This window comes from Sclerotinia sclerotiorum, genomic scaffold, assembly GCF_000146945.2.
Source record: "Sclerotinia sclerotiorum 1980 UF-70 scaffold_3 genomic scaffold, whole genome shotgun sequence".
Taxonomy (NCBI): domain Eukaryota; kingdom Fungi; phylum Ascomycota; class Leotiomycetes; order Helotiales; family Sclerotiniaceae; genus Sclerotinia; species Sclerotinia sclerotiorum.
In genome coordinates this window covers 940809-954993 of record NW_001820833.1, presented here as the reverse complement: position 1 = coordinate 954993, position 14185 = coordinate 940809, and the positions used below count along the sequence as shown (strand labels likewise).

Sequence of the window (14185 nt, the reverse complement as noted above, 5' to 3'; positions counted from 1 at the left end):
CAGCGGTTGGCACAATCCTGCATCTGCGCTCGCGTTCATGAACTTTGAAGTTATATTGTCGACAGTTTTCTTTTCGTCTAAAGAGCTAATTATCTAGACTCTCAAACACATCAATGAAGCCCCATTTTGTCGACGTAGACAGTACTCCTCATTCGATGACGGAAGACAAATCGGTAAACGATATCGGTACTAAATGAGGTATGGAGTCTGGACAGTGGACAGGACAACACTGACTAGATAGTGGACCTCGGATGGAGAAGAATATTAGCTTGAAGTAATCTTGGTGACGTCAAGTTTTCTCTCATTTATTCACTGTGGCAGGACCAATAATGAGCTCCAAAATGTGCATATTTTATCCTCGAACTAACAAAAGTACCTGCATTCAATGAATTATTCCGCCAACTGCGCGTTCAGTTCCAGATGCTTCAGCAAACATACTTTTTCCACATGCACGACCGGACGGTCAACTCAATTCGGCAGTTTTGGCCGGACTGCGGACCCGGGCTTCGATGCATGGTTCAGTCTAACTGCGGCTGGTAAATCCTCCGGTTTACCCCGCAGATCTAGTCAATTACCAAGATCAACCTCTGTATTGCCGATTGGAGCGCATGGAATACCATTATATTTGGACCTTTTCGTTACCGGTATTGGATATGAATTATCTGCAGCTGTAAGATCCACTCTTTTAGTCAGGACTCAGGAGATCTAACTGCTAACATTTAAAATAAGGTGGCGTGGGTTACTGGAGTGGAGAAAAGCCTCTCCAATCATTATGCGCGGAGTATAAAAGCTTTTTCCAATACTACCTACCATTATGCGGGGTGCATTCGGGGCGGTCCGGCTCAGCATCGAAATGGTGCTGTTGCTTTTTAACATTTGTACAAACAGGCCCTCGTGACACACATAAGACTGCTTCCAGGGAGCATCAGAGGTGGAATAAAGCACTCCATCTAACGCTTTGCCTCGGGTATTTCCATGGGTGACGATTTTGTGCATGTACTATGCGTGCCAATTGGGAGCACGCAAGCTAAGTGTTGCAAACTAAATGAAGCTCATAAAAGGCACGCCGGTCCCCAAGCCTACGATGTGCTGTTCTGTGTCGGTAGCTATCAAAGCTTCTTGTTGCAAGTGTGCCCATCTCAACGCCCCTCGGAAGAAAAGTGATCAACATGTTCTCACGACCAAGACACCAACGCGCTCGCGCTTTCGCTCTCGGCCTCATTGGCACTGGCTCCCTTGTTGCCGCTGGGCCATGCGACATCTACTCGTCTGGCGGAACACTTGTGGTAAAGTTTGACCGGTTCATTGATTTCACCTTCTATAATCCTTAAATCTGTTCTTTCATTTTAGAACCTAGTTTTGTATTTATCTTATGCGTTCCCTCCCTTTTCCAAATAAATCCGATTCTTTATTTTCTATGTAAAACTTCTTTGGGATACGCAATTGCTGACTCTTCATCTTACAGTTGCTGCACACAGCACAACTCGCGCTTTGTACAGTGCCTACAGCGGCTCACTTTACCAAGTAGGTGATGGATTTTTACATTTAATACTCGTTAGTAGGCAGTCACTAACTCTCATGCGTAATAGGTGAAACGCGGCTCTGACAACACCACGACAAACATTTCGCCGGTATCCGCAGGTGGAGTCGCTAATGCTGCTGCTCAAGACACTTTCTGTGCTAGCACGACCTGTCTAATCACAGTCATTTACGATCAATCCGGCCGCGGCAACCATCTCACTCAAGCTCCTCCCGGTGGTTTTAGTGGCCCGGAATCTAATGGTTACGACAACTTTGCCAGCGCAACAGGTGCACCAGTTACGCTGAACGGTCAAAAGGCATATGGTGTCTTCATTTCACCCGGTACTGGCTACCGCAACAATGCTCCTAGTGGAATAGCCACAGGTGACGCAGCTGAAGGCATGTACGCGGTTCTCGATGGAACTCATTACAATGGCGCCTGCTGTTTTGATTACGGTAATGCCGAAACTAGTACTCGTGATACTGGTAATGGTCACATGGAGGCCATCTACTTTGGTGACAGTACTAGTTGGGGAAGCGGAGCCGGCAGTGGTCCTTGGCTGATGGCTGATCTTGAGAATGGACTATTCTCTGGTGTGAGTCCTAGTACCAACACAGGGGATCCATCTATCTCCTACCGATTCTTAACTGCAATCGTCAAGGGAAAAGCAAACCAATGGGCACTTCGCGGCGCTAACTCTGCATCTGGCTCTCTGTCGACATATTACAGTGGAGTGCGCCCAGATGCTAGTGGCTATAATCCAATGAGCAAAGAAGGTGCTATCATTCTCGGAATTGGTGGAGACAATAGTGTTGGTGGTCAAGGAACATTCTACGAGGGCGTGATGACCTCCGGATATCCCACTGATGCTACCGAGAACTCGGTGCAAGCTAACATCGCCGCTGCCAAATACGCTACCACATCATTGACCAGCGGACCTGGTCTCACCGTCGGTTCCTCGATCTCTCTTCGGGCTACCACACCTGGGTACACAACACGCTACATCGCGCACACTGGCTCTACTGTCAATACCCAGGTCGTCACAACATCCAGCGCCACCGCCCTCAAACAGCAATCTAGCTGGTATGTTCGCACTGGTCTTGGAAACAGCGCCTGTTTCTCATTCGAGTCAAACGATACCCCCGGTAGCTACATTAGACACTACAACTTCGGACTTCTCCTCAACGCCAATGACGGCTCCAAGCAATTTTCTGAAGATGCTACGTTCTGCCCACAGGCTGGTCTCAATGGCCAAGGTAACTCGATCCGGGCTTGGAGCTATCCTACCCGCTATTTCCGTCACTACGATAATGTGCTTTACGCCGCGAGTAACGGTGGAGTCCATTCGTTTGACGCTGCCACTTCATTCAATAATGACGTAAGCTTTGTCATCAGTAATGGTTTCGCTTCTTGAGTTTGTCAGTATTGAGCGTCTCTTCGCTTACAACCTGTATGAGGTGGTAATTCTTTACTTGTTATCGCCATTGGTGCGTTGAAAAAAGATGATAGTTCTCAATGTGCAAATCCCTTGTAGCACATCTGTATATATATAGGGGTTTTTTAGTAGGATATATAATAACAAAAAAAAATCAAAATTTGCAATCAGACTTCTAGTATCCCATATAGGCATAGTAATAACTTGAAAAAACAAATGTCATTGAGTAATCATATCCCAAATGCAATGATGGGTAAAGTTATGATGTTTTAATACTGCAAATTCACAGATGTATAAAAGTATCAGGTAAGGTTGCTTTAATGAAGATTTGGTAGTAATAATTCATCAAATGAGAAGTCATATGAGATTAGGTACATGTAATGACCTCAGCATGATGTAGGTAAATGGAAATGAAAGTAAGATCTTATGTTTATTTTCTTCCTAATAGGGTATCAACAAAAGGACCCATGACCATATCCCAATAGAAATCCTAATGTAAGTATCTCATTACAAAACTCCAAACCAGCTGAAGCAAACTTTTACAAGTACAAATACAGGAAGGAGTATACAAGCTAATACGTCTCAAAATCGCAGACGAGAATCTACTCACTCCTTCATAATGGGGCTTTCACTCGCGTCCCTCTCATAACTAAACGTGCCCATTTCTCCTCTCTCCTCTCTTAACGCTGTCGTCCTTTTTTTCCCCTTCCACGTCACCAATATTATCTCCAGTAGCGCAATAACGGCATATACACCTGCCATAACAGCTATATCGAGGATCTGGTCGCTAACAGGATATTTACTCCCCTTACTCCCATTGATTCCAAATTGCTGCTCTAATGCAATGACTTGCACAACACTCACCGCAATGCCTCCTATCCAAACTATCATGTTTATTCCCTGCCACCATTTTATACGTCCTTGCATTCCTTCACTCCAAAATAAGAAGGCTGAGAGAAGAAGTCCGACGTATGCGAATGGGATTAAACCAATGCCGTAGTGAAGCATTGATAATCGTACAATTTCCACAGTGAGCATGATAATGTTGGCAACGATGAGGAAGTAGTAGATACTAAGGAATATGAGGTAAGGCCATGAGGAGCGGCTATTGGAGCGTAGATGTGCGGTGGATGGGTTGTAGTTAATTTTGCGGTTGTGGAGTCCTAGAGCAAAGAGGATGGGTATGAAGACGAGGGCGAGCCAGGTTGGGAGAGGAATGAGGACGACGTCTGTAAAACATGTTGTGGGGAGGGAAGAGGAATTTAGTTGGGAGTTTGAGCCCTGGATGATGTCAGTGAGGGTGAAGCTGAAGGGACATGTATGGGAACATACAAAGGCTTCTGCCCTGTTTGTGCAGAGCATTTCGAAAATTTTCTTGCTTGTGACGTTGATAGATAATGCGCAATGGATTTTCTACTCTGATACAATCTTGAGGCCGTTGTTTCGTTTCGAGGTCTTGCAGCACTCGTCTGAAGTCTTAAGGTACTTGTGTATCTTTGTATTGAACAGCTCAATTGTTCATCTGATGTCCAAAACGATCAATTCATTCCTAGCCAAGGATCCCTTCCTGTGTGAAATGTTGATCGTCGTGTTCGTCTCAAATCCTACCCGTCGTGTTTCACAATTCCTTGTGCGTGCTACGAACAATCTTCTCTTGGAGACAAAAGGAACCTTGTGATCATATCATGCAGACAACGTAGGCATAGGAAAGGAAAACCAGAAAAGAGGAAGTAAAAATGAACATATAATAACCAACAGAAACGAACACAAAATATCAAGAAAAGTCGACGACCTACGATTTCCACTAGAGATGTTCGGGATGTTTCTCTTCCGGAAGATCAGCAATTAGTGAGCCTTAGTGAATGTTAGTAACTCGGAATTTAGGATATTAATAAGCTCAGAATAGCATTCGAGGGACGTGGGATGTGTGGGTCCGGGGACAAAACTTCTATCAAATCTATCATTCTATCATTCTATCGATTGATTTGTGTTCCAGTTGTTGAGAGCTCAACTGACTCTCTGCAACATTCTTGTGCGAAGGAATGAAACTGTGCCGGCATGACTGCCTGTGCGAGAAAAAGCGACAGGAGCGACTCCGAGCGAGGGATGAAATGTCATGTTTTCGGTATCAGAGACATCCGTGAAGATACCCGTCAAGGTAGCTATCTTGTTGATTACTATGTATCTGTCTGTATGGACCCCTTTGGTGACGTTGGAAGACATTCCAGGGAGGAGCGACGAGGGGCATGATCGGCAGGATCATTCGTTACAAGTTACGACCAATTTAAAGTAAAGCGGCGGTAGATTCCTTAGATTCTCGCCCATATCAAGTTGCTATCTTAAAGCGGCACGCATCACCCCGTGTTTTACCCGTATCGCCAAGGCAAGAACAAATGAGACGAAATTTTTGGAGGTCCAAGTCCTGCATTTTGAAGGCTTCTTGATGTACAGTAGCCTGTATATCATACTGACATACCATCACGATGCCAAAATTTACCCGCCTCCTCCGTCTAGTGACCTGCTTTAACCTTCTTTCCCTTCCGCTTTCATCGTCCGAGTTCACAATTTTCTCTCTTCTGATCCCTCCATGTACTGCAGAAGAGGTATATGCATCTAGCTGAGTCAATGATAAGTTTCAATGGCTCTTGCAAGCTTACCATTTTTATCAGAGGCCTCCAGTCTACCTTTTTTGCAGATTCTTTTCAGCTCTCGGTGAGCTCCATTGCTGCTGTCAATGGAAGTTCATCTACAAATTTTACCATGTCACAATCCTCCGAGAGAAGCAAGCGTTTACTCTCGAAAGGCCTTTCGATACATCTCCAGCGAAACAGTTGGTAGCGTCACTGATTTGTAGAGACCGCTTCCTTGCCTTACTCAAGATGAAATCTCTGTTTTGTCATTGTGGCGCTAACAACCCTAGTGCAGAAAATGGAAAGACAATAGCTCAGCATGAGATCTGGCAGTTTTCACACTGCTGATTTTAGGCGCATCCAAGGCGCATTTGATCTTCCAATTGACCAATCATCATGGCAAGACGGGCAAGCTTCAAAGTTGAGTTCTTTTGACTGTTGAATCTCGCCATCGTCATGCTGATTTCCAATGCGCTTCTTATGGATATCCGAACTTGAGTATATTATGCGCACTTCTCATGAGGTGGATTCTAAGGCGTTAGAAAGCAGTACTATGCCTTTTTAGTATGAGAAAGGCTTTCTTGGATCATTGATTTCCATAATGACCAAGGAATTATGTTCACTAACGATCATAATCGGATTTTGTATATAGTGTTGATCGATACATGAAGCAGTCTTTCCCTAAGTAAAGAACAGAATCAATTTCGCAAGTTTGCTGGATGTATGTCGTCGAGATTTTGTGGTGCGGATAACAAATATACCCATGATAGTGCATATAAAATCTCTGATTATGAATTTTGATGTCTCAACCAAGGCGTTGAAAACTTCTGTTTGTGGGGCTCTGTGAATGTATGTATAGAAGCCAAAATAGAACCGGGTTTATGCTTCTTCGACTCTGTAAAGTCAGAAATTGTGTTGAAAGCTATGCACAATCACGCCATTGAGTCGCTAGATTAGCAGAAGATTTATTCTTGGAATCATTTAGTATGACTATTATACCTACCTCGATTGTTAAGTCTACATACTGTTGAATCAGTAGCAGGATTAAATTAATCAGGATGAGGCCAAGTTGGTTGACTAGATGAGCTATACCAGTGCCCTGCCAAAACGAGACTGTTGAGCATCGGACTAGGTAGGTATGATTAGGCATATTTCCACAAATTAAATATCGGAAACCTCATTAGGCAGTTAGAATCGGATGAAAATTGACTCTTTTAATAACGGAGTACATGGAAATATTCGCTTATTTGTTGGAGTGAAATACTTCCAACCCTTAACTGGTAGCCAGCGTACCATCCCCACCAGGCTTTGTATAATAATATATAGTGCATTAAGTTATTGCCAGCGCCACGCAAAGATGAATATTTGAATTTATTGATTTTTATTCACTGCAACAATTAAATAAATTATCCATTCACCTCTAAAGTTCTACCATCTAACTTCCCCAATCCATAATTCTCCACAACCTTGCAGATATATGGATCCTAGCTATTTCATCCGTCTGCTATCTTGAATAGCTCAAAAGCTCTTAATCCTGTCTTTCCCTTCACCTCCCTGGGTCTAGTAATAAATACCCAGACCAAAGTCCCCATCACTGTCAGCAAGGAATTCCGGATGCCCTTCTTCCAACTCTAGACTCTCGCTCAACGGCATGAATATTGGGGACAAAGGAGGAGTAGCAGGGGCAGAAGCAGATCTATTATCGATGCTTTCGAAACTTGCTCCAGCTTTCAATTCGTCTTCCATCTTTATTATCAAGTCTTCTTCCACACCACAATTCACTTTTCCACCAGAATCGCGACCACACACTCGGAAATTGGCGCTAGTGAACGGATACTGACTAAGTCTAGGAGTCACATCTTCCTCCTCATCTTCCTCCAATCTTAATTGTCTCAAAACCTCTCCCCTCTCTCCTCTCCTCTCCGCACCGCCCTCTCCTTCCTCTCTCTCCTTTCTCTCTACCACTCTTGCAGCCACTGCTTTCGTAACGCAAGAAGAACAGCGCTGTCTCAATCTCAACCTCTGAACTGATATCTTTTTACCATTCCCACCATCTTCATCACTACATCTATCATTATCCCGTGGTAAATTTTCGGTATCGCGGAATAATTCACAACGTACCAATTGCGGCGGTTCATTTGTTCCTGTTTTACACTGCGGGTAGCAGCTGTATGTGATGTGGTAAAGTTGGCATATCTTGGTGGCAGGTGACTGGGAGTGTGGAGGGGAATTTTTAGGTATGGATGTGTTTTTTCCCAGGAAGTAGTTAATGAGACGATTCATGTGTGAGAATCGGAAGCTCTGAATGTGGATTTTTGGAGATTGTTGCTGCTAGCTGTTAAGTTGATAGCGCAGCCAACGGGGAGGATGGACTATCTGATAGTTTAAATACTGATTTGCTACCAATGTAGTACGAACTGCAAATTCCCTGGATAATTGTTGTAGGTATTGCAATAGCATGCAGTGTGTGATTTTGTAAGAAGAAGAAGCATTAACGCCGGGAGTTTTAAACATAGTATAGGTACATGTTATAGTCAATACAGTCCAAACACCGAATACGTTCATTATAATGCATTAGACTTACATCTCTAGATTTTACTGTGCCTCCTCCGCCGTACGCAACTAAAAAATTTAGCGCATGTAATTTGGACGTATTAAACATTTGCCATGCTTTCTGTTTTATCAATATACGGTTTTTAGGGTATATACGGTAGGTGAGATTTAGTTTTAAATATTCAATATAGTGAATTTCGTAGAGCATAAATCTTAGATTGAACACCTTAGTCGTAATACTTATGAAAATCTTTCCAATAAATAGATAAGAAATCACTTTTGCAGTAATACCAATCCTGCACAATCCAGCTTATACATCGAGATAGATTGTGGAGAGACAAGTTGGCCTCTCTGCGGGAGTGTAATTCGTTTTTTTATTGATATCTCGCTACTTCGAGGATGCGCTAAGTGACCTCTTCTTAAGCAGGCTAGTATGGGAAATACTAACTTCCAACAGGTTGCTACCTAGCTAGTCATCTTCAAATATCTTCTACCTCCATATATTCATCCTCATCCTTATCTTCACCTTGTGATCAAAGCAAAAAACCAACTAATATCTCCGATCTGTATCGATATATATATAGAATATCTATTCCTATACATTTCTCCTCTCCTATCTGAAAATAAATAGTCAGAATGATTTGTTTGTGGGAAAGTAGGCAGCTAGAGGAAGGATTCTTTTTCGAACTGGTACTAGGGGCACGGAGTTTGAGTCTAGCCTTAGGGCTTTGTGAGGAGCTAGATCTTGCTTTGGTTTGCTTTCTGAGCACACTGGAATCATACGGTTTAATGATGCGGTTGAAAAAGCTCTCCGATAATATTGGAGTTTTAGTGGCTTTTCTTCTTCCTTTTTCTATATATAGGATAATTATACCTTGATGGCACTTGAAGAATAGGTTTGAGGTAAGATCTTAATTCTTTTGAACTTTTTTTTAAGAGTAGGAAGATTATTTTACTATTTTCTATTATTTTCAGTCTGCTATTTGAGGAAGGTAAGAAAGAGGTTAGGAATTCATCCTCAAGGTCCAAAGGCAATACTGTACCTCCAAATTTCGATAGATAAGATGAGGAATTTCATTCTCGTCGATGGTTAAGATTACCATCTTCCATAGATCTCTTATGCAAGGAATTTCTACCTCAAGTGCTCCATAATACAAATGGAGGTCAAGGGAATTAAGGAACGGGAATAGATCTCTTCGATCTCTTTGATAGCTCTTCTAGGTATATATATATGATCAACAAATCAACTCGGGAAATAGGAGAGCTTTTCATGTTTAATCACATAGCAGACATTCACGTTGATGTTACGCAGATAAAAATGTTAAAATATAACGAATAACCAATAATTATCATACTCGTAAGTACGATTTCAAAGCATCAAGTTATATATATAACTAACCATGCATCCCATAACCATAATCATAACCATAACCATCCTTTCCATTCTCCCAACCCAACTCCACCAAACCATAAAACCAGCCAGCCAGCCAGCCATAACACTAACCCCTACCTCCTAACCTTAAACCCCAAACCCGGCACGCTACTCCTCAAAGCCAAACTACTCAAAACCACACTAATACTACTCAACGCCATAGCCAAACTCGCCCAGACCGGATCCAACCTGACATGCATACCTCTACTAACAATTGGATAAAAGACTCCCGCAGCGACAGGAAGTGCAATAATATTATATATCAAAGCCCAAGCGAAATTGAATTTAATTCTTCGAAACACCACTTTACTCAAATCCAACAACGTGATTAAAGAATTGAGATTACTAGAAACGAGGACGAATTCTGCGGATGAGATGGCGATGTCAGAACCGGATCCAATGGCTATTCCGACATCTGCTACTGTTAGAGCGGGAGAATCGTTGATGCCGTCTCCGACCATGGCGACCAGTGCTCTCTTTGTAGAAGAGTCGTGTCTTTTAGAACGATGGGAATGTAGCGATTTCTGGAGATAGGAAATCTGTTTTGCTTTTTCTGAGGGGAGGACACCTGCAATGATGTTGCTGGGGGGAATACCGACTTGTTGACCTATGGCAATGGCGGTGGTGGGGTTATCACCAGAAAGCATCCAGACGTCTGTACCACGGGCTTTGAGCGCGGAGAGAATGGAAATTGCCTCGGGACGAATGGGATCGGAGATGGCGAAGATGGCTACGAGTTCATATAGATCTCCAGATAAGGACCAAGCAACTAGAGCAATGGATTTGCCTTGTTTCTTCCAATTATCGATGCTGGATTGTTGACTAGGGGTTATCCCGACACTGTAGTGTTCCATAAGCGGCTCGTTGCCTATTATGAGGATTTGTTTGTCGAATGTAGCTTTCATACCATAACCAGGGATCTCTTCGATATTTGTAGGAGTGGATTTCCGATTGCTCGTACAGAATGAGACTATGGCCTTAGCTGCCGTGTGGCTACTATTCTCCTCGGCCGATTTCACCATACTGAGGAGATTCTGTTCTTTATCATTCAATGGATTAATGTGGCCTTCTGGGATATTCTGATTGTTCGAGGCATTAACATTGCTTTCATCGTCTGGAATAAATACGTAATCGGTAACAGTCGGTTCACCACCTAGGGTTAATGTGCCAGTTTTATCGAAGACAACACAGTCTAGCATACTCGCCTTCTCAAATGCCTCACCACCACCTTTCACTAAAATGCCATGGTGCGCTGCAAGACCACCACCAACAAATAGTGCAGTAGGAGCAGCTAATGCTAGACCACATGGACACGCCACAACAAAGACAGCAATGGCAAATTGAAGAGACCAAACAGCCCACCCGCTGGAACCACGGTAATCATCTGGTAAGGCTCCTGAAAGTCCTAGGGAAAGCCAGACAATGAAAGTAATGATGGCGATGAGAGTAATGAGAGGTACAAAGTATCCAGTCAAAGTATCTGCAATTCGTTCCATGGGTGCTCTTTTGGTTTGACCTTCACGAACCGCTTTGACAATTTGATCAAGCATTGAAGATCCGGCGACTCCAGTAATTTTGACAGTCACTGGTGATTCCTTGTTGACTGTTCCAGAGAACACTTCATCGCCTACAACTTTTTTCACCAACTTTGCTTCTCCTGTCAAACTTGATTCATCGAATTTGGTCTCTCCCTTGATAATTCTACCGTCACAAGCTGGAGAACCACCATGTAAGACCTTAATGGTATCACCAAACTCAAGTAAATCAACATTAACGCTTCTGATAGACGTGTGGCCATCTGAGGCTGTTGAAGTTTCGTCAGAGTATGGGACATTTAGATCTCTGACAAAGTCCCCGTGATCGTTTGATGAAGCCGGGACAATCAAAAGCGCTTCTGTGGGTCGTAGCTTTCCTAACATGGTAACTGCATCGTCAGTTCTCGATTTGCTATAAGCTTCGATAAGACGTCCAACGAGTAGAAACAATGTCAAAAAGACAACTGAGTCGAAATAAAAGGAATTATCATCCGCCATAGCATTTGGATGAGCTCCTGCCGCAATCAATTGAGCCACGGATGACACATAGGCAATTGTAGTACCCAATGACATGAGCATATTCATGCTTCCAAAACGATAAAATCTTTGAAGAATTGGTGTCGTGCTGCCAGGTCTCCATAATGCTCGAACTTCCTTCAGAGCTCGTCTATGGAAGACATCGGCACAAAGAAAGTATACTGGCGTAGCCATAACAAGAAGAGACCAGTGCGCACGATCGACGCCGGCTGGGAGAGGTTGCATAAGATATTTTCTGGTAGGATTAGTTGATGGCACCACACTCATGAAAATAATACCGATAATCAGAGTAGGAATGGCAATGATAAAGGTGACGATAACTCGAAGCAATATTCGTCGTTGCTCTCTTTTATGAATTATACGAGATCGTTCCTCGATAGTAGGTGGATGATATATTGTTGGTATGAATACTTCTTCGATGCTGGAGAGTTTGGCGAGAATCTGTCTAATCGTGAAAGTAGGTGCTGATGGGATGTAACTTATTTTCAGTACCGGATTCTGCAAACTCAAAGCTCTCTCGATAGTAATGCGATCATCGAAACCTTTCAGGGTATCATTGATTCGTGAAGGACAGTGGTTACAATACATGCCATCTACCTTGATCTCCACCGTTCTCACCACCTTTTGCTTCTGAGGCTCCGGCTTCAAATTGACCACACTATCCAAAGCAGCGTCGTAGCCAAGATCCTCGATCTCTCCAACTATTTGAGACGCGTATTTCTCATCGTCGAAGTCAACTGTAGCACTATTCGATATGAGATTGACCACCACATCCTTGATCCAAGATTTCTTCTTCAATCCTACCACAATATTATTGACGCAAGCGGCACATGTCATTCCACCAATGGCCAATGATGCTCGAAAGGTTTGGGATGAGATAGAATCAATAGAATCAATGGCGACCAAATTTAACTTCCCGTTATCTGACATTCTTTTGCTGGAAGTCTCAGTGATACCATCCACACCGCTTGCTTGGGACGGCCGTTCCAAGGGCGGATGTATATTCTGTTGTCTCAACTTCTTCGAAATATTGTGTCCAGCCCCTCCACTGGTGGCTTCTTGACGACATATTTCGCAATTCTCAAGGTGACGATCAGAGTTTGAATCAAAGTGAGACGATGGAAGCTGGCTAGGAGGTCTTCTGGTAGCTGACCACTTTTGAAGTACTTGATCTAGGTAACCTGTATCGGTGTCATGTTGTATGTGTGATCTTGCAACGCTACCGTCCTCCTCTGATGTAACATCGCACACGTCAAATCCAGCGGATTGCAACGCCTTTCGAATAGCTTTAGTTGATAAATCTTTTTGGTGTCGAACAGTCACCCATGATGACATGAGAGATGGTATAACTTCTTTCGGCCGAGGACATAATGCGTAAAGGGATTTTTGAATATTTGATACACAAGAGGGACAATGAAGGTTTGATAATAAATAAGATGTTGTGATCAATGTTGGGTTATGAGTTGAAGGGATATCCATTTTCTCGAATTCTCCAGAATTGATGCTTTCTGGAATATTGTTGTTGGTTGTTGTTGGACCGGCCATTTCTTTTGTTAAATCTATAATAACTTTAGAGGAAAGAGACTTCTACTAAAAGTCAAGTTTGGAAAAAAAGGTAAACTCTAATCAAGGTTAGAGAAGGAAATAGAGATATATCAAACCGTATTGCTATCCAAGAGGTGGCAAGCCATTGCAATTGATCTATACCGCACAAAAAACGCAAACCGCAAAAAACACTCAAGACCGCACAAACCGCGCAAAGGGATAATAAGGAATGCCCTTTCTCATTGGTCCTTGAAATCATGATTAGAGATCTTCAAAGGACTTATTAATAAGTTGAAAGTTTGAGCATGGAGGTAATGCTACGCAAGCCATAAGGTAGCAACACCATCTATCAATAATCAGTGAATGTCGAGTCAATCTATAACATAAAATTTCTGTTAATGTCGTGAAAATCAGTTGACAAGTAAATCTGGTGGATGACTAACAAACACAAGTGCTAGGTCATTTATACAGTTCTATCTCTTAAATGTATCTTTTAGAGATTTGTATCGCACTGGGACTTTCTCTACCCGATACATATATGGATGATGTAGGGTGGTCGATGGAGTCACATTTCAATGGCTGATCATGAATAAGTCAGATAGATATACAAACAAGATGTATGTGTGTGTGTGTATAGATAGACATACACCAACCAATAAATTATGTAATCACGCGGGGATATTGCCACCACAATCAATCAATAACAATAATAGATAAGCAAGCCACCCAAAGCCACCCACCGACCGATAAGCAACCAATCCCACCCACACAAAAAGTGCAAGGGCGAAGAAGACTCCTTCTCCTTCCTTCCTTCGTTCCTTCCCCTTCAAGAAGGGAATAACAAACAAAACTTCAAAAAAAAACATTTCAAAGGGCCTAATCCGGGATCGAACCGGAGACCTCTTACAAATTAGATTTCACCAACCCAAAGCAAGAATTCTACCACTGAACTATCAGGCCGTGAGACATTCAGGCTATTCTAACCTGATTTGATGC

General features: G+C 42.8%; 6 protein-coding genes and 1 non-coding gene across 7 annotated transcripts; 1 reads left to right on the top strand and 6 right to left on the bottom strand.

Moving 5' to 3' along the window:
* Nucleotides 1-1169: 1169 nt before the first annotated feature.
* Nucleotides 1170-2936, top strand: SS1G_02462 (alpha-N-arabinofuranosidase precursor; the record flags this gene model as incomplete). The annotated part of the gene is made up of 2 exons (XM_001596193.1): nucleotides 1170-1286; nucleotides 1590-2936. The coding sequence occupies 2 exons, from the start codon at nucleotides 1170-1172 to the stop codon at nucleotides 2934-2936; spliced, it is 1464 nt and encodes a 487-aa protein (XP_001596243.1).
* A 627-nt stretch (nucleotides 2937-3563) lies between these two features.
* SS1G_02461 (predicted protein) lies at nucleotides 3564-4319 on the bottom strand (the record flags this gene model as incomplete). Its single annotated transcript, XM_001596192.1, has 2 exons — nucleotides 3564-4238; nucleotides 4290-4319. The coding sequence occupies 2 exons, from the start codon at nucleotides 4317-4319 to the stop codon at nucleotides 3564-3566; spliced, it is 705 nt and encodes a 234-aa protein (XP_001596242.1).
* A 645-nt stretch (nucleotides 4320-4964) lies between these two features.
* On the bottom strand, nucleotides 4965-5180 carry SS1G_02460 (predicted protein; the record flags this gene model as incomplete). The annotated part of the gene is made up of 1 exon (XM_001596191.1): nucleotides 4965-5180. The coding sequence occupies one exon, from the start codon at nucleotides 5178-5180 to the stop codon at nucleotides 4965-4967; it is 216 nt and encodes a 71-aa protein (XP_001596241.1).
* Nucleotides 5181-5937: 757 nt separating this feature from the next.
* On the bottom strand, nucleotides 5938-6045 carry SS1G_02459 (predicted protein; the record flags this gene model as incomplete). Its single annotated transcript, XM_001596190.1, has 1 exon — nucleotides 5938-6045. The coding sequence occupies one exon, from the start codon at nucleotides 6043-6045 to the stop codon at nucleotides 5938-5940; it is 108 nt and encodes a 35-aa protein (XP_001596240.1).
* A 1102-nt stretch (nucleotides 6046-7147) lies between these two features.
* SS1G_02458 (predicted protein) lies at nucleotides 7148-7870 on the bottom strand (the record flags this gene model as incomplete). The annotated part of the gene is made up of 1 exon (XM_001596189.1): nucleotides 7148-7870. One exon carries the CDS (start codon nucleotides 7868-7870, stop codon nucleotides 7148-7150), a length of 723 nt encoding a protein of 240 aa, XP_001596239.1.
* Nucleotides 7871-9646: 1776 nt separating this feature from the next.
* On the bottom strand, nucleotides 9647-13189 carry SS1G_02457 (hypothetical protein; the record flags this gene model as incomplete). Its single annotated transcript, XM_001596188.1, has 1 exon — nucleotides 9647-13189. One exon carries the CDS (start codon nucleotides 13187-13189, stop codon nucleotides 9647-9649), a length of 3543 nt encoding a protein of 1180 aa, XP_001596238.1.
* An 872-nt stretch (nucleotides 13190-14061) lies between these two features.
* Nucleotides 14062-14149, bottom strand: SS1G_14571. The gene has a single exon. It is a non-coding gene; the product is annotated as a tRNA-Pro (tRNA).
* Nucleotides 14150-14185: the final 36 nt, after the last annotated feature.